The 26,629-nt window shown below is 34.8% G+C and overlaps 1 protein-coding gene and 1 pseudogene across 1 annotated transcript in view; one reads left to right on the forward strand and one right to left on the reverse strand.

Annotated features, from left to right (window-relative positions):
* The window catches only part of Rit2 (Ras like without CAAX 2), a 298,683-nt gene that overhangs the window by 174,707 nt on the left and 97,347 nt on the right, over positions 1 to 26,629 (reverse strand). The window contains exon 3 of the mRNA XM_048363363.1: positions 8,704 to 8,777. Within this exon, the coding sequence (XP_048219320.1) occupies positions 8,704 to 8,777 (74 nt within the window). The remainder of the gene's footprint in view (positions 1 to 8,703; positions 8,778 to 26,629) is intronic.
* Positions 24,493 to 24,931, forward strand: LOC125363994 (annotated as a pseudogene).

Genomic DNA, 26,629 nt, shown 5'->3' on the forward strand with positions numbered 1-26,629 from the left:
TCACAGAAATGCCTTTCATGTCACGTAACTTAGCCACAAATCTCTAGAACATCAAGAATGACTCATGGACATCATATTTTTTGTGATAATGAGGTTTGAACTCAGGGCCTTGTGCTTGCTCAGCTTGCATATTTCCTAAGCACATTATTACAATTGTACATCCATCACTTCCTTTTTCTTTTATATTGGAGATGGAGTCTTATGGACTTTTCTGCCTTGGCTGGCTTTGAGTTATGATTCATTGAATCTCAGCTTCCTGAGGACCTAGAACCTTAGAAGTAAGTGATCTGTACTTGGCTACCCCTTCAAAACTTTAATATTTGATATCTATAGCAATGTAGATGGATATGAGAAATCATTTATGTGGTAATTCCAGAGTTTCAACTAAGGGCTCTTCTTAGTGAAAGGTCTATTTGCACAGTGGCCCAGAAGTAATTAAAGGAGGCAAAGCAATGGCATTGCCCACCAGAGATGGAATACTGAACTAAATGCTTTGAATTAACTGCAAAGGCAATATGAGAAATGATGAGGTCATTGAATAACATTCTTTTTTTTCAGTTATTTCTGTTGAAAGTATGCTTTAAAGAATCTTGGTAGTCATTTTAGTACATCTATGCCAAGTACATATCACTCAGGCTTTTGTTTTGGCAGGTTTAGTATCAATAATTGCCAAGTTTCAACTAAAAACATGCATGATAAATATATATTAACGTTCTGCATATTGCACTGTTGAGTAATTAGATGCTTAAAGGAGTTTTTGATAAAATTCAATGTGAGATGAAGCTAAAGAAGTGAAAAGATTAAAACTGTGGTAATGAAAAAATAACTTCTTCAATTTAAGTCTACATTCTCAACATGTACAAGAATAAAAGTATAAATTCTTCATGATCAAGGACATCAATCATTTAATTTATTTTTATGTTGATATCCATCAATCCAGTATTGTAAACATACAGACATTTAATTATTAATGTTAAGAATGTGAAATGAACACAGACACACAGGTAGATGTAGACATAGATTCTCACATAGTTGACTTTCAAATAAACTAAGGATGTTGTCATTGGCTTCATATTGGTATTCAATATCATCAGTATTCAAGATTCATTGTCATAAATCTTTCACAACTAAGAATGTCACTAGTTCCCTAGTGGAATCAAAAGGAGGATTTACCCATTAGGCACATTTTAAAAATTGTTATCTTGTTGAAACCATAAACTTTATTTATTCTCACTAGATTATATTTATTAATTTTATCAACTTAATAGCAATGTTTATGAATATTATTATTAGATCTAGTGGAAGAAATACTCATCTTTTTTTTGTATTGTCTAGGAATTAGATACCCATGTTGGTTTTGCTTTTTTTTTTTTGTGGTACAAGGCATCACATCAATTCCTTGTTCAGTAGACAAAGGAACTATTGAAAAACTATATTCTCGGACCCTAAAATAGTTTTATTTTCATTTCTCTATTGTTAACGTGATGTACAGAGGGGTTACAGTTTCATATGTAAGGCAATGAATACATTTTTTATGCAACTTGTTACCTCCTCCTTCATTTTCATCCACCTCCCCCTCCCCGTTTCCCTCTCCTCCCCAATGAGTTGTATAGTTGGTTTACACCATATAGTTTTCAAGTATTGCTATTTCATTGGTTTGTCTTTTATAACTTGTCTCTCAATTTTGGTATTCACTTTCCCTTCCCTAGTTCCAATACATGTATATACAATATCCAGGGTATTAAAATAAGTTACGGTGATATTAGGGGTGAAACCATGGGAAATAAATACAAAAGAAAAAGGACAGAATTTCATATGGCATGTTGAAAATAACAAGAACAATGATAAAGCTCTTGTTTCCATAACTTGGAGTTCATTTCACCTAGCATCATCTTATGTGTTCATAAGGACATAACTATTGAGCTATTGTGATCTTCTACTAAGACCATCCTAGATGTGTACTAATTATTCCCTATGAGGGAAACCATAGGGTCTATGTTTCTATAGATCTGGCTCACTTCACTTGGTATGATTTTTTTCCAAGTCCTTCCATTTCCTTAAGAATGGGAAAATGTCATTCTTTCTGATAGAGGCATAGAATTCCATGTGTATATGTACCACATTTTCCTGATCTATTCTCCTGAGGGGCCTCTGGGTTGGTTCCATATTTTAGCCTTGACAAATCATGATGTGATGAATATAGTTGTGCTAATGGCTTTGGTGTGGCCTTGCTTATATTTTTTTGGGTAGATGCACAAAAGTGGGGCTTCTGGGTCATAGGGAAGCACTATGTTTACCCTTTTAAGGAACCTCTATACTGCTTTCCAGAGCGGTTGAACAAATGACACTTCCACCAACAGTGTAGTAGGGTTTCCTCCTAAAATATATTGTATTTTAAAATTATTTTTTTATTCCTAAATTTAATTGTTAGATTTACTATAATAACTTTACTTCTTTCTATTCTCCCATTTCTGGAATTTTGGCTGCTAACAATCCAAGGCTGAATAAAATGGACAAGCAGTATTTATATGTGACCCTACTATGAGATAAAATAAAAACAAAAACTACTGTCTTCTTTGTTCTGAGAGAGTTCATAAATTGCATACAAACATCATTTTGTGGAATTTTTATATTGAGCTCAGCTACAAAAAAATATTTTTGTTGTTTCTGCTATTCCTCACTATAGTTATTTGTTTTCTCTTGGAATATTAAATCACAGTTCTATTTATAGCTGTGTTTTAGATCCTTTTATTGGAGAAAGAAGGGTAATTGTTTGCTTGAATTTCAGATGTTTATAGAAGTTGTCATTTTTGAATGAAAGGCAGGGCTAAAAAGAAAATTTAATAGCATTAAATCAATAAAATGGAATATCCTTTGTGGGAAGCTTATTTGAAGTATTAGAAATGAATTATTTCCAAGTATCTCAGGCCCAATCCAATGGACAATTGTGGCATGGGCCCATTTTCCTGAGATCAAATGCTGTGCCCAGTTTGTTCAGCTCTGGAAAAGTGTAGTTAATTTCACCCTAGGAATAAAACAACAACAACAACAACAGCAGCAGCAGCAGACATATCTTTACTATTTGTTAGCAGTCTTTTACTTTTTCTCTATATGTGTAAGTTTGTGTGGTAAATCACTTAGACACTTAGTTTTAGATGACAATAGTTCCTTGAAATGTCCCTTACTATTACAGGGACTACATGATTCCTGTATTGTATGATCTTAAGAAGTACATAACAGGAATACCTAGTTACAACAGAACTTACAGGATTTCAGACTCTGCCATTGCACAGGCAGGATTAAGGGAAGCACATTGGAGTGGAATGAAGAAAGAAAGAATGAAAATATCTTTTCTCGTATTCAGTTGCTAAACCAATCATTGGATAAAAATTTTGGCAAATTGAAGCCACAGCATTATTTCCAGCTTTTTCTGAGTAGCTAGGATTGCAGGCAAAAACCACCAGCACCTGGCTTTTTCTCACTCCAAGTCTATTCAGACATTCCTTAGATTGACCCTTAGTTATTCGACATCAACTAAATAACCAAAATGTCATCAAAATGTAATAAAAGATGACTGACGATTCTGTCTGTGCATGAACACAAGGGTGCACTTATTGAACAGCTCGCTTAACTATGCTTAAACTTTATTTTTAGTCTGGGACAACACTAGTCCAACATTTGTGTTTTACGAACCTAAAACATGCGACAAACTTACGTGGAAAGACTTTTTAAAGAGCAGATTATGTCCTATGTCCTAAAGTCTCTAAGAATAAGCCACAAACATTAAAATATACACACACACATACATGTGTATATATATATACGTATATATATTTATATACGTATATATATTTATATACGTATATATATTTATATACGTATATATGTATACATATATTTATATATGTATATATTTATATATTTATATTTATTTATATATGTATATATATATTTGTTTTTTTTTAACCATTCCAGGGGCTTGAACTCAAGGCCTGAACACTGTCCTTGGATTCTTTTTGCTCAAGGCTAGCACTCTATTACTTAAGCCACAGGGCCATTTCTGGCTTTTTCTGTGTATGTGGTACAGAGGAACTGAACTCAGGGCATCATGTATACTAGGCAAGCTCTCTACCACTAAGCCACATTCCCAGCCCAAAAGATATATATATATATAATCTGATGACTAAACAGAAATTAAAACTTCTATAGAAATATATACCTATAAGGCTAGGAGAAATTCAGAAAATCACAATTTTTAAAATCTGGAAAACACCAGAGAGATCAAGATCAAATCTAATTTTATGATTTCACAGATGAGTAAGTTAGGTTCAGGTCAGCTGCAGAACTTTCTCTGAATGTGGAGTTGGTAGCAAATAAAGTATATAACAACAATGATTTTCACTGTTCCAGAATGACTCCCCCCCACCAACCCCCATGCTCAGCCAGGTTGGAAGCAATAGGTAGGAACAGGAGAGTCAGTGGCTCATATAAGGTCATGTCCAATTAAGATTCCTAGGATATCTGGAGATTACTTTCATTATGTCTAGAGGAGTTGTTATGAATCTATATATTAAAATTGAATTAAATTTACTATAGCTATTTTATGAGACTTTTTAAAATCTCTTCTTTTTTGAGAGATGCCATACAAACTATTAGCACCATTTAAATGCTTCTAACGCAGTTTTTATCACAATTTGCTGTAATTTTTAATTAGTTTCCTCTCACTGCTGAAATGACATTTTATTTTATTCAGAAATCTTTTAACTATAGCAGTCGTTGGTACACACTGAGCTTTTTTAAGATAAGTGAAATATATGAGTTTGAATGCAAATGTGGATGGCTTCTATTCACAGCTGGCCATATAGCTTGCTGTACTGCCTTATATGAATCACTTGATCTCAATGATCCTTTAATACTATATTTATATACTAAGTAATGGGAACTTTCCAAGAAAATGGTTGAGGACCAGGAGGAAACTATGAATAGAAATTCTTCAGAAATCCTTCCTGCAAATCACCTTGGAAAATATAATTAACTTTCCAAAGGCTGTCTGCTTTGAAACAGGCAAAGATGTATGTGACCTTGTCTAGTCCCCTCTTGTTTGAAAATGTTCATGTTACAGTCACCTGTCCTATTCCAAAGAAAATGAATGTAGCTCTGAGGGGCCAGAAAGAGTAAACAGGCCTAGCAAAATTCAGCTCAGTTTATTCTAATAGGTCATGCTCTCTTTTGTCTAATCATACTTGACATGGCCAGCCATTCATCATCAAACTTAAGTAAATGGTGTTTCCTGGGTATTCACATCTTCATGGGAAGTCTTCATGTCTCGCAAAAGATGGTTAAATAAATGTATTATGATTTCATCTCGTTATTCTGTCATTCAACATAACTATCAGTCAGGAGACATGCAATGGGTCATACAAACACAAGCACAAGTGCAAATCAGGTTAGCACTTGGCCTCCAATATTCCCTGTAGCAGAGTCACTTGTCTTATTTTATGACATGACTTTCAAAAGTCTCGGTTGACAACAGCTTTTCCATCTAACCCCTAGGCTTATTGAAGGTTTGGTAAATGTTGAAAAATATGTAAAATGTTAATAGTATCAAATGTAAACAAGTTTTTATTATTAAAAATAAATTTAGTGGTGTTTCTCCTGTTCCATACATGTTCATAAACTCTGTTAAATCAATTTCAAAGACCACCTCTTGCATGTGAAGATTTAATAATAATTTGGAAGCCAGAAATTGCCATCTGTTTAGCCTTATGCACACCTGCTTATGTTTTGCTAAAACTGAAGCTTGCTTTAAAAACTATTTAATGATATATAAATTAATAGCTTTATCTTTTTGATTGTATGTTTGTAATTTTTCTCAACCCTTAACAGAGCATAGATTCCTAGATTTTTTTTCTCATCCTTCACTACTTAGTTAAATAGTATAACCCCTGTCAACCATACTGAACTAAAGATGCTCTATTAATAGGCTGTACTGTTTAGCTATTGCGACAATAGTACTTTATAAAAAAGAAATTCAGTTTAGAGTTTTAAAGCCACTAAATGTTCATGATTTCCATTTTAAAATGTTCTTTAAGTCGTTTTACAAAGGAATTTCAATGAAATATGTCAGTTTATAAATACAATGAATCCTGATCAGTGTCACAGCTTTCATCATCCTCCCTCATCTCTGCCCACCTTACCACTGTTCATGATTATTAGACTCAACTTTAATCTCTTTTTGGCGGGGGGAGGGGAATGAATTTGCATGTGTTCAACACGTTGGTTTATTTTCTGGGGATAAAAGTCTACTTACAAGCTGTTCTTCTTTGGGGAAATAGTAGGAGCACCCTCAGAACCACGAAAGACCTTGCACCAAGATTTTCAAGTTATTTAATCTATCTGAATTTCCGTGACTTCAGCTGTAATCTGACTATGTCCATTATCAATGAAGTTGGAAAGTCTACTGTATACCCAACTCGCATGAACACCATAGTCCAGTCTTATCTGCATAAATACTGTAGGCTGGATGAATATTCAAGGAATGTATGACGGCACTTTTTACAAAAGCATGATTCTGGTTGGGCATTTTCAGTATTGAAATTTTTGGTGTTTCTGAACATAACCTGACTTGAGAATTTCAGTAATATAAATACCTTACTAGTGTTGATTAAAATGTAACCTTAATATTCAATTTTCTTTCAATTATATCTACAATCCCCTTGAAACATTGGAGTACTTTGACTTTGATAAGATGGTCCTTTAGAAAAAAGAAATCTAAATCCCATAATGGCTTCAACTATTTTCTATCATGAGTTTATTTTCAAATGTGCTGGAAAATAAATGACTTTTTTTAATAAATAGATTTCAGATAGTCTGCATACAATACATAAGCATGGGCATTTCTATTTCCAGTGACCTTTTCATTACTAGTATTCTAATTACTACGTTTATTTTTAAGCAGTTACCTGTGAATGGATGAAACAAATGAAAATTTTTTTCTTTGCTTGAATTAAACCAAGGTTAAGCTCCATACTAAAATTACAAAATGTTTAATTACAAAATAAAATAATGAAATTAAATAATGAAAATAAAGTAATGAAAGGACAATTATGGCCTAGATTTTCAAGTATTAATAATTACTTACATTAAATCAGAAATTGGATGTAATATAAATTATTACAGCTATCGCTGAAATTTACATCATAGCTCTTCCTACATCACCTTATGCCTGTTCTTCTCCTAGAGAGCTAACTGCTTGCTTAAAAATCTTCATTAAAAACTCACAAAATAAATCAGGAAGTTGAATTAATACAATTTCCACCAAGCCAAATCCTTAGTAATAATGAAAGAATTCAACAAAAATCTAAACATGTACATGTGAGAGGATGTATGCCTTATGTTATGTGCAGCATTCTTCTCTTTAAGTTTGTAAATTATGATTTTATGAATCTACCAGTATTGCATTATTATTTGACTCAACCCTTATTGATAAACAAACATTTAAACTTCCCATTCCATACATTTGGATTTAGAGTTTTTATTTGCATCTATCCACCTTTGGCTTTAGTATTACAAAAGAGAATTTTGAAGTACTTTTCATGATTTTTAATTTCTAAATGGCAGTTTTACACCTTAGTAATACATTTTTTAACCAAAGTGTCTTTGCCTGGTATTATAATAAGACAATATGTTTGCTATAGGTGTAATTACTCTTTACTTTTTTATTTCATTCTTTCTCTCTCTTTTGCTTGCTCTCTCTCTCTTTCCCTTAATACATGATTTGCTTTTAACTTGATTCATTGGCAAATATAAAGCGAAATGAAACATTCACTTTCTTTCAAAATATCAGAAGGATTTAGACAGTTTGAAACTATTCTTCATATATAACTCTTGCTCATATCTTACTTATGGTTATTATTTAGTATTCTGTATTCATTTTATATCACATATATCATTCCTGTTCTTTTGCCTATTACTTATTCCCCATAAAAGTTTGCACATTAATACATTCAGGACGCCAAATCCCTTAATGTCACTCATTACATAGGAATGTCTTCCTAGCTTTTATATTATGAATCTACTTGTTGAACAGACTTTCCTTTTAATATTAATCTTCAGTGCTTAAATAAAACTCATGATCCTACTAGAATCTGGGATAGCTGAGCAAAATTTTATAACTTTTTTGGCAATATTATCATATGTACACATTTGCATTCATACATTGAGATAGCATAATCTAGTAAGTAATAAGTAATATGCTATGTTTTTATATTTGCTTTTGGACTATTGTTTCAAGTTTGTTCCTCTGTTTTAAGAAGCCAGGCACTGGTGGCTCATCCCTATCGTCCTAGCTTCTTAGGAGACTGGGTCTGAGGGTTACAGTTCAAAGCCAACCCAGGCAAGAAAATCCATAAGACTTTCACCTCCAATTACCAACCAGAAAACCAGAAGTGGTGCTGTGGCTCAAGTGGTAGAGCTCTAGCCTTGAACTGAATACCTCAGTGACAGAGCCCAGGCCCAGAGTTCAAGCCCCACAACTGACAAAAAAGAGAAAGAGAGAGAGAGAGAGAGAGAGAGAGAGAGAGAGAGAGAGAGAGAGAGAGAGAGAGAAAGAGAGAGTTAAGTGTACTTCACTAATAGTGAAGTATGTGAGGTAAAGGCATACAGTAGTCTCAGTATCTAGAAAGGGTTAAGAAAACCACTGACCTGTCCAGCAGTGTCCAAGATATCCAAATAGGCTGGTTCGTTGTCAATCCTAACCTGTGTCTTATAAGCATCTTCTGAAAAACACAAGAAAGAGTCTCATTTAAATACGGAAAACTGAAAATCCAAAGGTAAGTGAGTAGAGCTGGATTTAACATAGTAAAACTCAAAGTAAAATGAAAATCTGAACCTAATATCAAAACTTATACATAAGATAAAGCAGCAAGAATCTTCATGGTATTGGATCCAGTTATTTTTTTCCATACTACACCAAAATCTCAGACAGGCCAAAAAAAGTAATGGCAAAAATAAAGGATTAATATTTTCAATAAAAATATACAAATATACCCCAAAAATAGAATCATATACATAACAATTTATGTATAGCTACTTTAACAACATATAAATAATATGATGTATGTGTAGTAATAACAGTGTGTCAATAATTCATCCCTTTTGATAGCTGAATATTTGAGAACATGCACAGTATCATACTTTATCAATTTATGTACATATATATTGTTCACCAGGTTAGCCATTATGATTAATGATGAAATTAATGTTTTTAGACAACAATTTAAGTCTCAGATTAGTATTATGGAAATGTACTTTAGAGTGGAATTTGTTGATAATGTCACTATTCCATTTATACATTTTATAAGAATCTGCTAAATGATTCTCAGTTGCTAAAACATTTTGCCTTTCCACCCAAGAAGTGTGAGGATCATTGTTTTCCTAATTTGTTGCCTACACTTTCCTTTTTTGTATTTTTTATGTAGCCAGTTGGCATACTGGGACAATCCTATGGTTCTCATAATTTGTTTTATTTATTTTTACTTTACTTTTTAATCTTAATGTCAATCCTGAGTAGAAGATATTCTCTATAAAACAAGATGAGAGAATGGAAAAACAAAAGCTAGAATTCCAAATGTTAAATAAGGAATAGACAACTTTGGTATGGCTTTTGAGAGATCAAGTTTAAGAGATTAACTGGAATTTCTTAAAGACAGTATAGTTTTGCTTGTGAGAGAAACACTTTAGCTTATATGGTGTGGGTTTAAACTAGTTTCTATCACTGCCGTTTTGCCGATAACAAAAATCTCTTCATGTGTGCAAAGTGTTGATTTCTCAAAAATGACAATAGCATTTATATTTCACTGGTGGCATTGTTCAGAGCATTTCATTAGACAAGTCTAGAAGATACCCAGCAGAGTGCCCATGTGTATTGTTCAGTAAAATGTTATGGCATTGCTATTAATGAATTTGGATGTTATAATGCTATCATAAGAAACACAAGTGTAGAATGCTTATGCCAGTTGAAGTGTGGTGAATAAATAAGGTGGCTATGAGAAACACAAGCAAATAATTTAGGTGAGAGAAGATAGAGACCTTTGTGGTATTAGAGAGTGGACTCAATTTAAAAGGTCTCCAAGATAATTAGAATCAGCAATAATTGCTGATGAGATATGGGGTCTGGGAAAGAGGAAAATATTGGAGAATTCTTCAAGTTTCTGACACTTTTCATGGGAGAGTTGTGACATTTCCTGAGAGAGGAAAAGCAGAAAGGCGACCATAAGTTCAGTGTGGGGAAATATTGATTTTGTCCTATCACTGCATTTTTTGAGAGAAGATGATGCATAAAGTTTTCTGGGCCTGACACATTGATAGAGCGCTGGAAGTTTTCATTTATATACACATATATTCTGCACATACCAAGCCTCATTTATTTATTTCTACCTGTATTAATATGCACAATGACTCCATTTGTACAGCTACTTAAAAAGGGGGCTGGGAATGTGGCTTAGCAGTAGAGTGCTTGACTAGCATGCATGAAGCCCTGAAATCACCTCAGTACCACATACACAGAAAAAACCAGAAGTGGTGCTGTGGCTCAAGTGGTAGAGTGTTAGCCTTAACCAAAGAAAAGACAAAGACAGTATTCAAGGTATTCAAGGCCCAGGACTGGCAAAAAAATAAAGATAATTTAAAAAATAACATGTACATAGGGGCTGGGAATATGGCTTAACAGTAAGAGTGCTTGTCTTGCACGCATGAAGCCCTGGGTTCAATTCCTCAGCACCACATAAACAGAAAAAAGCCAGAAGTGGTGCTGTGGCTCAAGTGGTAGAGTGCTAGCCTTGATCAAAAAGAGGCCAGGGACAGTGCTCAGGCCCTGAGTCTAAGCCCCAGGACTGGCAAAAATAAATAAATAACATGTACAATGAGTATACACTATTGAAATTTTTGATCCTGGAGATAATAAATTCCCAGTCAGTATTTTTGTTCTACTATTTATATCACACACCAAAAGCAAAACAAAACAAAAGCAACAACAAAACTATCAGTGCCTAGCCTACAGCAATTTGAACATCATTTGATGTGGACACAAGTTAGCCTTGGTTCATAATGTAAACTTTAAGCATCAATAGACAAATGAATCATTTCTAAAATGTTTTGGCTTACATAGTAATAACCAACTCTAAGAGGCTCTTTGTTGGGGCACAATGATGAATACTTTCACATCCTGTATTTTTGCTTTCCGGAGGATAGGAAGATCTACATGTGCACAAACACACACACACACACACACGCACATTTGTCATATAGTCATATAATTTTCCTATTTTCTATCCCACTGCTGCCTGTGCTTTCAGTAGTTGTTCTGTCATAAAAGAGCAATCGTGTGGAATTACTTGCCTTTTTAAAAGATACATATTTTCAATTTCACAGAGAAGTTAGAGTAACTCTGAGAAGAGCTCTGTGACCTGATGACAGCAAGTGAGCTTTTCAGATTCTGTTTGTTTATTGAAACTCAAAGATCCAGAGCAGAGCCTGCTGAGACCAGGGCCATGCTGAGTAATCAAGCAAGAGCTCTGCGTGATTATCTGAGCCTTAGATAAGCTCTGTACCTGAAACATGTATTCAACACCAGCTTCTGCTGAGATCTGAAAACTGCTTCAAAGACACTTGATGTGAATTGGCTAGAAACTAAAGCCAGGTCCTGTAACTGACTTTTTTTCTCTCTCTCTCCTTTCTTTTAACACGTGTCCATCAGTGTATACATTCCAGTGTAGAAAATATAGGTCACCTGCCTGGCCTCCATAGAAACTAATCCCTTTCATATCCTTTCCGTAAACAATCATTCTTTCAGTTTCCATTCATCAACTCCCTTTGAGGCCACCCATGCAGAAATGTTCTCTTAGAAATACTCTGCTGAATGCATATCAACACTTCCCTGAATTTCAATCATCTGCCTATAGACCTAACCCTGAAGTGAGCTCATTTATCTTCCCAAGCAAAAGGCCAAATGTACACAAAGGTTTATCAAGCAGAAATGGTTGCAGCTGCATGATGTTTCCTTAAAAAGAAAATCACAACAGGAGCATGTTCTTGGAGGCATCTAGCACTGTAAAATTTATCTCAAAATATGAATATTTGAGACTCTTGCTCATCATACAGTATATCTTCCTTATTATCCCTCCTCAGGAGAACCTTTAGAGAAGAAAACTCTAGAGGCCTTTGTATGCTAAAGCTTTTTTTTTGCCAGTCCTGGGGCTTGGACTCAGGGCCTGAGCACTGTCCCTGGCTTCTTTTTGCTCAAGGCTACCACTCTGCCACTTGAACTACAGCACCACTTCTGGCCATTTTCTTTATATATGGTGCTGGGGAATTGAACCCAGGGCCTCATGTATAGGAGACAAGCACTCTTTGCCACTAGGCCATATCCCCAGCCCTATGCTAAAGCTTTGAACTGACCAATAAATATATCTGTTCTTATTGGTCAACTACTTAACCTTATTAGTCAAATGGATATATGACATGCTAGTCACTAGTAGGTATTCTGTAAGTATCTACAGCAATAGCCCTTATGAAAGTCCTTAAAAAACAAAGAACAGCCCCAAACTAAGGCATATGATTGTTTTTTTTTTATTAGTAATGCTTCTAATCAATTAAGCTACAGTGAAATTAAAGAACTTCTGCTCTTTGTATTTACCCACATGTGAAGGCATTGGCCTAGAAAGCAAAAAATAGAGGATTTGGATGAATATACTTTTGGTAATCATCAAATATATGACATTTTAAATTAGATTTTATTAAAACAATTGATGAATCACTTGCTAAAACAAACATATTTAAGTTATTTATTCAAGGTTATTTAATTTATTCAGGGTTATTATTCAGGGTTATTTAATACCATGAAATATATTGCTGGAATAAGTATTAGAACATTAGTTGCTAGATGAGTTTTTAAAAATGCTTAAGAAAATCAAACATCTCATATTGGCTTCAAAAGCACATAATTGAAAAAAATACATAATTGATATTTCAGTGAAGTTCTTTTTCTGATTCTGACCTAGTATACATCTTCAAGATACTAGTTGAGGACAAACTAAAAAAATTAAAGGTAACAAAATTACACTGATACCTATCTCAAATGATTTTTTTTTGATAAATCATGTGTTTTGCATAGGTGTGTGCACATGTGCTGTATTACACTGGACATTTGTCTTGAAAAAGACATGAATCCATAGCTGAGTCAGTACAGATGCAAATCTAATTATGCAGCAATATATTTCATAATAACTCAATATATATTGGAATGTATAAACAGGCAGTGCTCATTCTGGTGGGTACAGAGTTTGCAAGATTAAAAAAGGCAGCACTGGCATCTACCCACATTGAGTTCATAATCTTGGGGAAAATTTATGGAAATATCTATGCAGTCACACCCTATTTTAATAAGAGCTATAACAGAAATGTGCTTATTCAGGGAAACAGAAGAACATATTCAAAGGGATCAATAGTGACCTATGGTTATGGTATGAAATATTTTTTATAGAGAGCTTTTTCTAACAGATGGCAACTCACTAAATGTGAATGCCCTTATTAACAAGCAGTACAAAGCAAATTAAAACAATAATATCTCCAGGCACTGGTAGCTAATGCCTGTAATCCTAGCTACTCCGGAGGCTGAGATCTGAGGATTACAGTTCAAAGTTATCCCTGGCAGGAAAGTCCGTGACACTCTTTTATGTCCTATTAACCACCCAAAAACCAGAAGTAGCACTGTGGCTCAAAGTGGTAGAGTGCTAGCCTTGAGCTGAAGGTCTCAGAGACAGTCCTTGGGCCCAGAGTTGAAGCCTCATGACTGACAAAGCAACAGCAACAGCAACAATAATATCATGCTAATATAAAATGATGCAACCAATGTACAAGATGGTTTGGAACTGTGAACCAAAGCCGAGCATACCAAAAACCTATGCAGTATTTTGAAATATTACCTTCAGATCTTTGGATGTCTACCATGTGTGATGTTGAACAGAAGCCTGAAGCATACAAATGAGGGCTGGCTCAGGATCTTCTCTTTCTCCTATTGTCCCTAGATTAAAGGCCCTTGGAAGTCCTCTGGTTTGAGAAGCAACAAAAGTAATAGTCTGACACAAAGACATGGCTGCCCTACATATATGGTAGGAACAAATGAATGCTACTATTGGCACCACTCAATTTTTGTCACAATATGTTAAATGGCAAAAAGGAAAAAAAGGAACCACCAGAATATCCTATTATAAGGGATATCACCCCTGAGGAATGCCAAGAGTGAATTGCATGTATGATTTCAAAGGTATAAAATGGGTATTGATAAAGATATTGAATTTTCATTATCATTTTCTTCCTGTTAGAAATAACCTACATGTCATGAGTAGTATGATGTATAAATAAATTCTAATGCAAACACAGAGTCAATTGTTTTTGCAGCACTGTGCACAGAAAGCAACTTGGTTCAATCTTAGAAACAACACACTGGGTGGAAGAAGCCAACCATATGTACTGTGGGACATATTTTCACTTACATAAAATTCAAAAGCAGACCTCCAAACTAAGATGCATTTCTTGATCAGGCTGGATTTCTTTTCTTACATGGTCATGAGTCATTGGTTTGCATATATTTCTGTAACTTGTGTTATAGTTTGGTTTTCAAAATGATTTTATTTTATTTTATTTTATTTTATTTTTTTGGCCAGTCCTGGGGCTTGGACTCAGGGCCTGAGCACTGTCCCTGGCTTCTTTTTTGCTCAAGGCTAGCACTCTGCCACTTGAGCCACAGCGCCACTTCTGGCCATTTTCTGTATATGTGGTGCTGGGGAATCGAACCCAGGGCCTCATGTATATGAGGCAGGCACTCTTGCTACTAAGCCATATCCCCAGCCCCTCAAAATGATTTTAAATCCATCACTTTGACAAATAAATAAATAAAATTTTAAAAATTAAACAATGGTTTTAAATCATAATGATATAAATTGTTCAACTGTAAGGAAAGATAATCAATCCTATTTGTCTAATCATGCATTTTAAGGTGGCAAAGTATTTGCACAAAATTATCTCCTGGCAGTTTCTTCCAATAATGTTTCCTTTTCTCCCAGTTTCTGTCAATTTGATCTGACATAACAACTTCTTGATATTAGGTCTTAAAATAAAATCAGCATTGTTTGACAATACTGCAGAATATGGACTACAGGAACAGAATCTGCAGTGAGGGAAAAGGACCTTTCTGTCCAAAATACCTTTCTCATTAGCTTTCTATGATGCCCCAAATTCCACTCCTTCTGCTTAATTCCCTCTGTGGAAGATAAGCCATTTTATTTCCAGGAACTTCCTATTAAAATGCAATAAAGCTACAGGAGAGGTAAAATATTATGCTATTATCAACCACAAACACCTTACCCTAAGATTACTTTTGCACAAAATTAGCTGTCAGGAGAGAAAGCAGGCCCTGAGGGAAAGATCGGTAGCAATGATAAAAGGGAAAGGGAGAGGAGAGACAATACTGCTAATGGCTGCGGGATCATAGTCTAGGAGAGTATGAAGACAACAAAGGAGGTAGAGGAAGCATATGGACACCCAAGGGCAGGTAGGACTGTAGCTTGGAGCTGCATCCTGCTGAAGGATACAAGTACTGGAAAAAGGGTTTGGTCTGTTTCCTTCCTTTCCAATACTGAAGAGGTCAAAGATTGCTGCAGTTTTAACAGCTGAAAATCATGTGTACACCAAAATAAACTGAACATAAAGGTATACAGCATATATAATTCTGAGCTTGCTTGCTCTAAAGTTGAACAATCTTTAACTTCTTAGCTTCTCTAAAAGATACAGAAATCTAACTTCTCCTACAGATGGCAGAATAATTTTTCTTTGACTAACTACGTAGAAAAATGCTTCACAAACTTTCCTGCACATATAAATTTCATTTAAAATCTTGTTAAAATTGAAATATTAATTTAATTGGGGGCTAGGACTGGGAATCTATATTTCTAATAAAGTGACGTCATATGGAGGCTACTGCTCTGTGACTCATAGAAGCATTCTCCAGCTGGGATAGAGACATCCTCAAATCTTCAGTCACAAAGCTCGAGATCCAGGAGACAAGGGTATATAGCTCCTCTCTGAATATAAATGTCTGAGGACATGAAAAACTGATGTCAGTTCCAGCCCAAAGACAGGGCTAGATGGATGGCTATCTCATGCAGTGATGAAGGCAAAGGTAATTTTAACTTAGTCCATATATATATATGTATATGTATATGTATATACATGCATATATATGTACATATGTATGCATTTATACATGTATATATACATATACATGTATATGCATAGATGCATATACATATACATATATACATATATACATACAGCACTTTACTAACCATGAAATACTTAGATATTTGTTCTGACATTATAATGTGTGGGTGTGTGAATATATTTCTTGATGAGATTTCTATTGTGATAGATAAGCCTGTGTAACAAAATGGACAGGCCCTTAGCAAATCTAACTAAAAAAAGAAGAGAACACACCCAAATAAATAAAATTAGAGATGAAAATGGGAATGCCACAACAGAGAAAAAGCAAGATTCAGACTATTATAACCTTTATGCCAACAAATTAGAGAATTTGGAAGGAATGGAGAGTTCCCTGGAGAATATTGATATATTCAAAGTGAGCTCAGAAGATTTAAACCAACTAAATAGACCCCTAGTAAAGAATGAAATTGAAGTGTCAATAAAAAAAAACTCACATCAGAAAAAATCAGAAATTGATATACTCCTTCTTATAGTTCTATGACAACCAGCACATGACCAGTTTGTTCCAGTTATTTTTTCTGAGATTTTCCTGCTTAAAAGCATGAAGAATCCTTTATTTTAGTCTATCTATCTATCTCTCTATCTATCTCTCTATCTATCTCTCTATCTATCTATCTATCTATCTATCTGTCTGTCTATCTATCTATCATAGTATATGTATTATATACACATAATATACACATATTTTCCCTACAGTTCTCGCTGTCAATATTACATAGCAGGCCAGTATGTTCACTTTAATTTTCTGTTACATTATGTCCAGTACTCTGCTTATTTTTTTCAAATATGATACATCTTTAACTTTATACCATATCATGAGACATATAGAAATATTCCTACCCTAAATAGAGAAAATGCATTAAAAATTTGTATGATAGCTGTTGTTGGAAGCTTCAACTATGTCAGTTAGCCACAAAGTACTACTACTTTTGTGCCATACCAGTTATATTCTTAACATTAATCAGGTTACTATAGTGGTTTACTTAGAAGATATGATGCTTTTTTTGATGAATTGAGTGAATCTATATCTTTCTCAAAGTTAATCCAAGCCTAAGCTAATACTCAGAGGTAAATATTACAGAAGCCAAATCTTTCCTGCAATTATATTTAGTAAATGATATGGAAAACCAATGTGTGGACAATTGCAAAGCATGTAGGAATTTAACACCTTGAGATTTTGACAAAAATTGATTGATGCAGAGCTGGATCTCTCTCATACTTTTGGGTATCAGAGGCACAAGCTCCAATTCATGATTGAAAAAGGGGGTTTGAAGGCAAGTCATAGGAAAATGAATGTGCAGAGTGCATTTTAATTTTGGGGAAGATGACAGCATATGGCAATCCACTTCCAATAACACCCTCACTACTTGACTGATGCAATGAAATTAGGTCAGCTTCAGGATAGGCACAATCAAAACTCACTGTAAATCCACTGGAGGTTAAGTAGACAAGAGATGACTAAGTTCTTTGCAATACTAGGTCCTGAAATCATCCTGGAGAACTGATCATTAAAATCACTTTAAAGGAATTGAAGCTTGGCTACAGAACAAACTGTCATCCCTTTCAAAAGTATTTATCCCATATTCATCTCTGCTTCTCTCCTCCTACTTTACACTTCTCCTCCATGTAGTGTTTGCTGTTCTTTTGCTCTTTCCCTCAGCAGCAGTTCTCATTTATAGTCTGTGAGTCACCTTTAAACATCTGGTCTCTCTACCTTTCTGCCACTCATTGGGGACATCCTGGTGTTTCTGAGCTATGTACTGGATCAGAGGCAAGGGCACACTGCCGCTAATTGATTTCCGTAGTGCATTATTCACTCTTCATGATCATGCTCCCTTCTGAAGCAAAAAAGTGTAGATATCTGCCAAGCCTAGAGGCTGCATAGTTGATGCATACTGTATGCATTTGGTTAGGTGCTGTCAGCTGATACTCACAGATGTGCTTATGCTCTGTACCCTCTTTTCCTTCTTAATGTTAGAACTACATTTTGAAAAAAATGAAAGAAGAACAGGAAGGAAGGAAGGAAGGAAGGAAGGAAGGAAGGAAGGAAGGAAGGAAGGAAGGAAAGAAGGAAGGAAGGAAGGAAGGATGGATGGATATGAGTGTTGACCTAGAGGTTTTATTTCTAGTAAAAGTGCATTTTCTCCATATATTCATGCTGCAGAAACACAGGTGATGCCATTAATCTTGTGTCTAATATGTTTAATCATAGATTTCATGCAAGTATTTCTAAATTATTTTAGTCGGTGGCAGATTTTGTTCATAATGCGAACAGATATAGTATCATCAAATTTTATATATGCATAAATTAAATAAAGATAACCTAAAATAATAACAAATAGTAAATACAGAAATATACTTTGCATAATTCAAAATTTGGACCTTCTCACCAACTCTTGGGAAATAAGCATTGGCTATCCGATAACAGCAACAAAGAACATTTCAGTGAAAAACAATGGAAACTTGTTACTGGTTCCTAAATCTTCTTAGGTAGAGTTCCATGTAGCAATAATCTAACACCCTCTCTGTTACCTTGAAAAACTCTTATATGCTTAATTGTTTTTCTTATAGGCTATGTGAAATTTCTTTTCCACAAGTATGAAGTGGTGTTAATTGTGAACAGCATTACAGACTGGAAGTTCTAGCTTATAAGCTTTAACATATCCATTCTACAGAAATCTCAGCCCAGTCCCTCTGCACATGACCATTATTCCTAGCACTTGGTACCCACTAACTGAATTTTGGTTGCTATCTCGGTGCTTAAGTTCTTTTGACATAGAGTATTATGGTCTTGGTGTCATCTGTATGTTTTATTGCTCTGTTTCAGTGATGTTGGACTATGCTTGCATGTTAAAATCACCAAGAAATTTATTTTTCCAAATCCACAACCCAGTTCCAGAAATTCAAATTCAACATTACAATTTGGGTAAGAGCAAGAAGATTTTTTGTTACTTTTTACAGGTTAAGTATTCACATAGAAATAGATTGATTTGAGGGATTCTGGAAACCTGAATATGAGACCCAACTGTATCATACATTAAATTTAGCTTTTTGACAGTTGAAAAGGCCTTGATGACTAAAGAATGAAGTAAATGCCTGCTTCTTCTTTTCCCTATACTATAACCAACTCTTCAGAAAGAATTTATAGCTTTATAGAAAGACAACTTTGATATTATTTGCTAAATTTTAATGAACAATAATAAAATAATATTCCTATTTCCTGGATTAATTCATATTAATGAGTGTAGTTTTATGCATTATTTTTTAAATGCTAACATTCATGACTATGGAACTTGCATAGAATATAACTTCAGAAGTTCCCATTATTTTAAGCAAAGAAAACTACATCTGGCGATGAGAAGAGGAAAGGACTTTGTTATGGAAGAGTGTCTTATGTCCCAGTGTTCATGTTCCATACACCTACAACTAGACAAAGTATGCAAATATTCATTGGACAATAAAAGAATGTTTTCACTGAATAGCTTCCATAAATGTTTATAACTTGACAAAATAAGAGAGTAAGAAAAGCTTTCCTGGATAATTCTACTGTGATTTGACCATAGAAACTGGTTAAAAATGCTGTCTTACAAGAGCACTGAAAAATTTAATTCTGACTTTCTCAAAGTTAAAAAACGATAAAATTCACAGAAGAAACAGAAGACAATACCTTCAGAACGAAGATGATGAGAGGAGGAGAAATTTAACAGTGACAAATAGAAAACGGCTACACTTCCTTGATTTATTTTCTCTTTTGAGAGAATTGCCTTGAGACTCACAAGATAGAGAACAAAAGTTAGTAAAGATGGAATGAAATTCTATGATACCTAATTAAATTTGAGGGGAGTATACGGCTACTTGCATGGAGTGAAACATTCCTCTGTACTAATGGTGTTAGAATCTAGGAAAAATTTGGATGGTATTTTGAATCATCAGTGATCTTCAGATCAGTGTTTAACTTGTAATCATGGTTAATAAAAGAGAAGTATGGGCTGGGGATATAGCCTAGTGGCAAGAGTGCCTGCCTCGGATACACAAGGCCCTAGGTTCGATTCCCCAGCACCACATATACAGAAAACGGCCAGAAGTGGCGCTGTGGCTCAAGTGGCAGAGTGCTAGCCTTGAGCAAAAAAGAAGCCAGGGACAGTGCTCAGGCCCTGAGTCCAAGGCCCAGGACTGGCCAAAAAAAAAAAAAAAAAAAAAAAGAGAGAAGTAGCACCTCATGGGAAGATGATTGGAGAGATAAACAGATGATTGAATTATGCTGTCCACAATTTAAATCTTATATTATTCTTAGTATATAGAAAGTTGTGTAGTTGATTATATTGTTCTCTTACATTTGCTCTACTATGCATGTGTCAATTTATGTTAGCAATGTTACAGAAGGTCTAGAAACAAATCCATAGTGGAAGATGGTTCAAAACCGAAAAGTGTAACAATTAGTAGAAATACTGTTTGATTTGCAAGAGGTTTCTTATATATGTTGAACAGTAGATTGCAATGGGGTAACACTCAATGGGAGATGATGAAAACAATCTTCTAAGTGTTTTGCCTTTTCTTCCATAAATAGCTATGGATAGCTTAAGAAAATTGGGACCCAAGAAAACATTTGTGATAAAAAATGGGATGATATTTTCCTGAAATGAATACATGAGTCAGTGAAGCTTAATAGTCACAAAAAAACAGTTAAATTTTCTTGGACTATTGGAATTTGAACCAAATAGTGAAGATGTGTCCATGTGTTTATTTACAACAGTGGCAAAGTCATGGAATTCTCTCCCTGCCTGGCTTTAGGTGAAGTACTCCATTCATTGTATAGAAGTTCTAAGTTACGTATTAAACTGTGATGTATACAGGGAGATAGGAGTTACATATTGGCCACAAGAGACTTTATTGAACAAGAAGGTTTATTCAAGAAAATGTCATATGATGAATATGCAATGTCTCCAAAAACTTTAAAGACTTCTATATAGACAAAAGTTAAATTGGTGATGGGGGGGCTGGCATTTTTGTTTGTTTGACCCATGGCTCTAATATGGCAGAAGAAAGGTAAAAACAACAAAACCATCAAAGTCTTTGTAAAACTGCAATAAATAATTGTTCAGTTCAATAGAGGCAAAAGACTGCCAAAAAGGGGGCTAGAGATATGGCCTAGTGGCAAGAGAGCTTGCTTCATATACATGAGGCCCTGGGTTCAATTCCCCAGCTCCACATATACAGAAAACGGCCAGAAGTGGCACTGTGGCTCAAGTGGCAGAGTGCTATCCTTGAGCAAAAACAAGCCAGGGACAGTGCTCAGGCCCTGAGTCCAAGGCCCAGGACTGGCAAAAAACAAAACAAAACAAAAAAAGACTACCAAAAATACAATCGTTTTTCTTGGATGAATATGGATACAAATATGAGCCCTGGATAGGCAGTAAGGAAGGATCATGCACAGATAAATGGTCAGATTACATAACTCTTAAGATCCCATCTTATTACAGAGGAATAGCAAAAATTGATTTGAGATAGAAAAGATGATTATAAGGGTATTTGAGACTAAAAATTAAATAAGTGGCATTTTTAATACTGTCAGTGGTATTTCATCAGGAGACATAAAAGGTTAATTTCATTTCTTTTAAATTTATTTTCCTTATCTTCCCGTTATATAATATCTTCTAATTATACTCTTAAAGGATTTTGTAAAGAATTACTTATCATTTAATATAGCATTGAATATTTTCAAAAAGCTCACGTTTTATCTCGCATAGGTAACAAAATAAAAAATTCAACTCTTTCATTAAGAGTTCCTATCTGTAAATACAAATAGGCAGATGAATATTTGGGAATCTTGGGGACCAGAAATGATCCAAAGGCGCCTTGAATAATATTAAAAATATTTATTATATCCAAATAATAGTGATATATTTGTCACTATCTGTCCAGTTTGTCTCTTTAAGGTTCTGATGATAGAATAAATCAGTCGCACCCTCCTCCATGTGCCCTTGTAGGAGTTATTGTATTAGTGAGCCACTGGCAACGAGTATTCTGAGCTCTTTTATTTCTTGACTTAGAGGAAATGTGAGTATTTTTTCATCTGCCATAGGCCTAATAATATGATCTGGTCCTCCAAAAGATTTAAATCTTAATCCTCAGAATCTATAAATATATTGTGTTATATTGCCAGGATAATTGAAGATGCAGACAGGTTTTAGGTCCTAGTCAGCTGACTTCAGAAAATAGAGATTATCCATGATTATCCAGGTGTGTACAGTTTAATTATTAGAGCTATTAAAATTGAGGATGAAGGAGAAAAATATGAGAAAGACATGGCTAAGAAAGCAAGTCTAAAAAGATGTTAAATTGCTGGTGTTAAAGATGAAGTGAAGGTATAAAGAAATAAAGAAATACAGTTGGTCTCTAGGAGTTAGAGTTCTTCTTGAAATGCCATGTGTCATTTCATATGACTGCTTATAAATCTTTCTTTTTTGGTGATGAATGTGAAAATATTTTTTCTTATTTATTGTCAAAGTGATGTACAAAGAGGTTACAGTTTCATACGTTAGGCCTTGGGTAAACTTTCTTAAGGGAAGGGTATCTTAGCAAATGAGGTCTGTGGTAAAAATTATTCTATTATGAAAGAATTTCTTACTATCATTGCAAAGGTGTTGGTCAATGTGCATAACAGAGAGATTACTGTCTAGAAACTCAGTGTCCTTTGCTCTATTCAGAGTGTGCTTAGAATGTTCTGATGTGTAGTTATAGAGGTTTAATGTAGCCACAGGCCACGATATGTGTCTTGCAATATATTAGGGTATTTGAAATTATTTCAAGAAAGTCTATTATGCTTGTAAAAGTAATTCTTAGTATGAGTCACAAAACAAGACTTCCCAGTAAGCACTTTTAAATTTATTGGGAGTATTTCTCCAGTGTGCCCTGTGCTTTCTGGGAAGTACAATTAGTCCATTGTGCTGAGCCTGGGCTTTGCTCCCAGACATATCTTTCTGGAATAAATGACCTTCTATCATCTTTGCTTTATACGCATACTCAGAGAAAGTACTTCCTCCCCAAATTTGAAATAGAATAACTGACCTTTGTACTCTGACTCACTGATTGTCCTTCTTTCATATGGCATTTCACATTGCATGTTTCATTGTAATTATTTATGTTGGTTATTAACTATTAGATTGCTGGATCTGCAGGCTCCTGGAGGATTTTTTGACCATATATACACATCTGAACCTCATTGAACAAGTTTCCTGGCAGACAGAATGTGAGTCAAACCACCACAGGGTTCAAAGCCGAAGAAAAGCCATGGTGCCCAAATCTAGAATGGTTGCATGCATACATTCTAACATTTCTTAGCTATGAGCCCTTACAAACTACAAGGCTTTATTTCTTCATATAGTCATTTCTGTAAGAGCACCTACTTTATAAATGTGAGTATGTCTCAAACTGAGTGATGTATTGGGGGAAATTTTAATTCAGGTAAGTTTTGTTATATATATTTTATATATGTTATATATATTTTAAATTATTTTTGCATATTTTATATTATTTTGCATATTTTGGTTCTGAAACTACTGAAGTCAGAAAGCAGAGTTAGGATTAGCTGAGTTGAGTAGGAATAGAAATTCGATACATCTCTCTCCTCTCTGTCTCTCTGTCTCTGTCTCTGTCTCTGTCTCTCTCGCGCGCACGCACGGAAACATGAATAAAAGGAGCAAGTATGTGAAATATTTTATTTTTTAAATTTGTAGCAAATATATCTACAACCTTATTCTGTGAGGAATAGTTGATAAAAACGATAAGCCAATAGCACTGCTTACAACTGTCAATTTGTTTAAAAAGATCTCTTAAATAAACGATTGAGTCAAGTTCTGTAGTAGTCACAAGCTCGGCACATACCATCATATCAGATAAGAATAAAGTGATCAATGTCTACTAAATTTATATTGAAAGACCTCATAATCCATTTGGCCAGACTGAAACTGGCACATGATAGTTCCTAAAAGAATCATGAGTGAGGACCCAGTCACTGAGACCCCGCCAAGGACCCAACTGCCTCCCGCTTGAGCCCCTTTGCTTCCTGATGCTCTGTTCCCCCCCAAATCCCGTGCCTTCTCCCGCAGCCGCCTCCTGCAGGGCTTTTCCACCGAGGAAAAGGAATCCTATAGGATGTCCGATATCCAGAACTTCCACTCTTTCGACCCCTTTGCTGATGCAAGTAAGGGTGATGACCTGCTTGCTATTGGCACTGAGGATTATATCCATGTAAGAATTCAACAGAGAAACGGGAGGAAGGCCCTTATTACTGTCCAAGGGATCGCTGATGATTAAGATTAAAAAAATAACAACAAAAAACTAGTGAAGGCGTTCAAGAGGAAATTTGCCTGCAATGGTACTGTAATTGAGCATCCAGAATATGGGGAAGTAATTCAGCTACAAGGTGACCAGTGCAAGAACATATGCCAGGTCCTGGGAGAGATTGGACAGGCTAAGGACGATCAGCTTAAGGTTGATGGGTTTTAAGTGCTTGTGGCTCATTGAAGCTTAAGTGAGGATTTCCTTGCAATGAGTAGAATTTCCCTCCTGTCCCTTGTCACAAGTTTAAACACCTCACAGTTTGTATAATGTAACTATTTGGGGTCTGCTTTTAACTTGGACTAGTGTAACTCCATGCAATAAACTGAAAAGAACCATGCTGTCTAGTCTTGAAGTTCCTCATTTAAACCGAGGTCAAGCAATAGGCGCCTGGCAGTGTGCAGCCTACAACAAAGCAATGATGTGTAGTTTCAGTTAATCCCAGAGTCCCTGGATCACAGGCTGCTATGTCTGGCCAGAAGCTCCCTCTGCAGCTTCCCTGCCCTAAAAGAATGTCATTATTTTGAACAACCTATGGTAATCCCGAGAGAATGGGGTAAATCAGCAAGCAACAGCAGCTGTGCCACTAGGGGAGGCTTAGGTTGACCAGACATAGCCTAGATAGGGGGTGTCCCCCCAAAAAAGATACAAAACCAGTCTAATAACAGTTAAACTTTTGACAAGGGAACAAACATCAGACTGGAGTTATCTGTTGTGTAGCTAGCTGTAGAGTTTGCAACTTAAGTAAGGCTGCTCAGTGACATGTGAAGTAACAGACTCTTTTTTTGGGTTTCTCCCAGTTTTAATGTTCTGTAATGTATTTAAACCCTCATTTAACTAAAACTTGTATTCAGAAATAAAAAAAAGAATCATGAGTTACAACAGCCTACAACGAAATATGTAGCTTATGATTAACTTAATAAATTCATAATGATAGAAAAATAGGACAAATCTTTTTTTGAAGAGTATTACAAAATCAACTCATTCTTTCAAAAATTAATAGTGATATAGAGTCCTGAAATTCCTGTATAAACCAAATCACAGACTAAAATTAGCTTCTGATAGACTATATTGCTTTATTAAAAGCATGAAAAAATAATAAGGTAATCAGAAATATTAGTAGAAAAGTCATTCACCATTTTCACCCCTTGACGAATGTTAACTATGCTAGGGAATCAAACCAATGTTATGTGTTTTTGCTTCCAAGATATGAGATTACATTTGAAGTTGTCCTCTCACAGTACCGTGTGTGTGTGTGTGTATATTCAACAGGTTGTTAAACAATTACAAATTTGTACACAAATTTATGTGTAAAGTTTTCCTTAAAGTATCTATCAGAGATAGAGTACAAAACTAAGCAATATAGTGAAATAATGTATATATTTTTCTATTTGATATATACCTTACATATGTATAGATATGTACTTATACACAAGTAGATGTAAACATAATGCACAAATATATTATCCACCTTCCATGTATATACACACATAAATATGTATATATGTATATACACACATAAATATGTGTATATGTATATACACACATATATATACGTGTGTGTATATACATATATATGGAAGGTGAATTATGCATATATATGGAAGGTGGATTTTGTGTGTATATGGAAGGTGGAATAAAAAAAATATATATATATTATTTATATGGAGAGACAGAAGGTAGATTTTAGATAGATAGAGACAGAGATAGATAAAGAGATATATAGTTAGAGAGATATAGAAATTGGATGATCCAAGGAAGACACTAGGTGATATTAGGAATCTTGTAACAGGTATCAAGGTGTTATAAATATGCTTTCTAAGAAATGCAGGAGCCACAACTGTAAACAGGAAAATAATCATTTGTCTTAGCAAGGCAAAATTTCCTTCTATGCAGAAGGGTGCTCGATTAGCCAAAAATATGGCAAGCAAGCAAATGGAGCAGGAAGTCT

The sequence above is a fragment of the Perognathus longimembris genome, chromosome 15 (assembly GCF_023159225.1).
Source record: "Perognathus longimembris pacificus isolate PPM17 chromosome 15, ASM2315922v1, whole genome shotgun sequence".
Classification (NCBI taxonomy): Eukaryota; Metazoa; Chordata; class Mammalia; order Rodentia; family Heteromyidae; genus Perognathus; species Perognathus longimembris.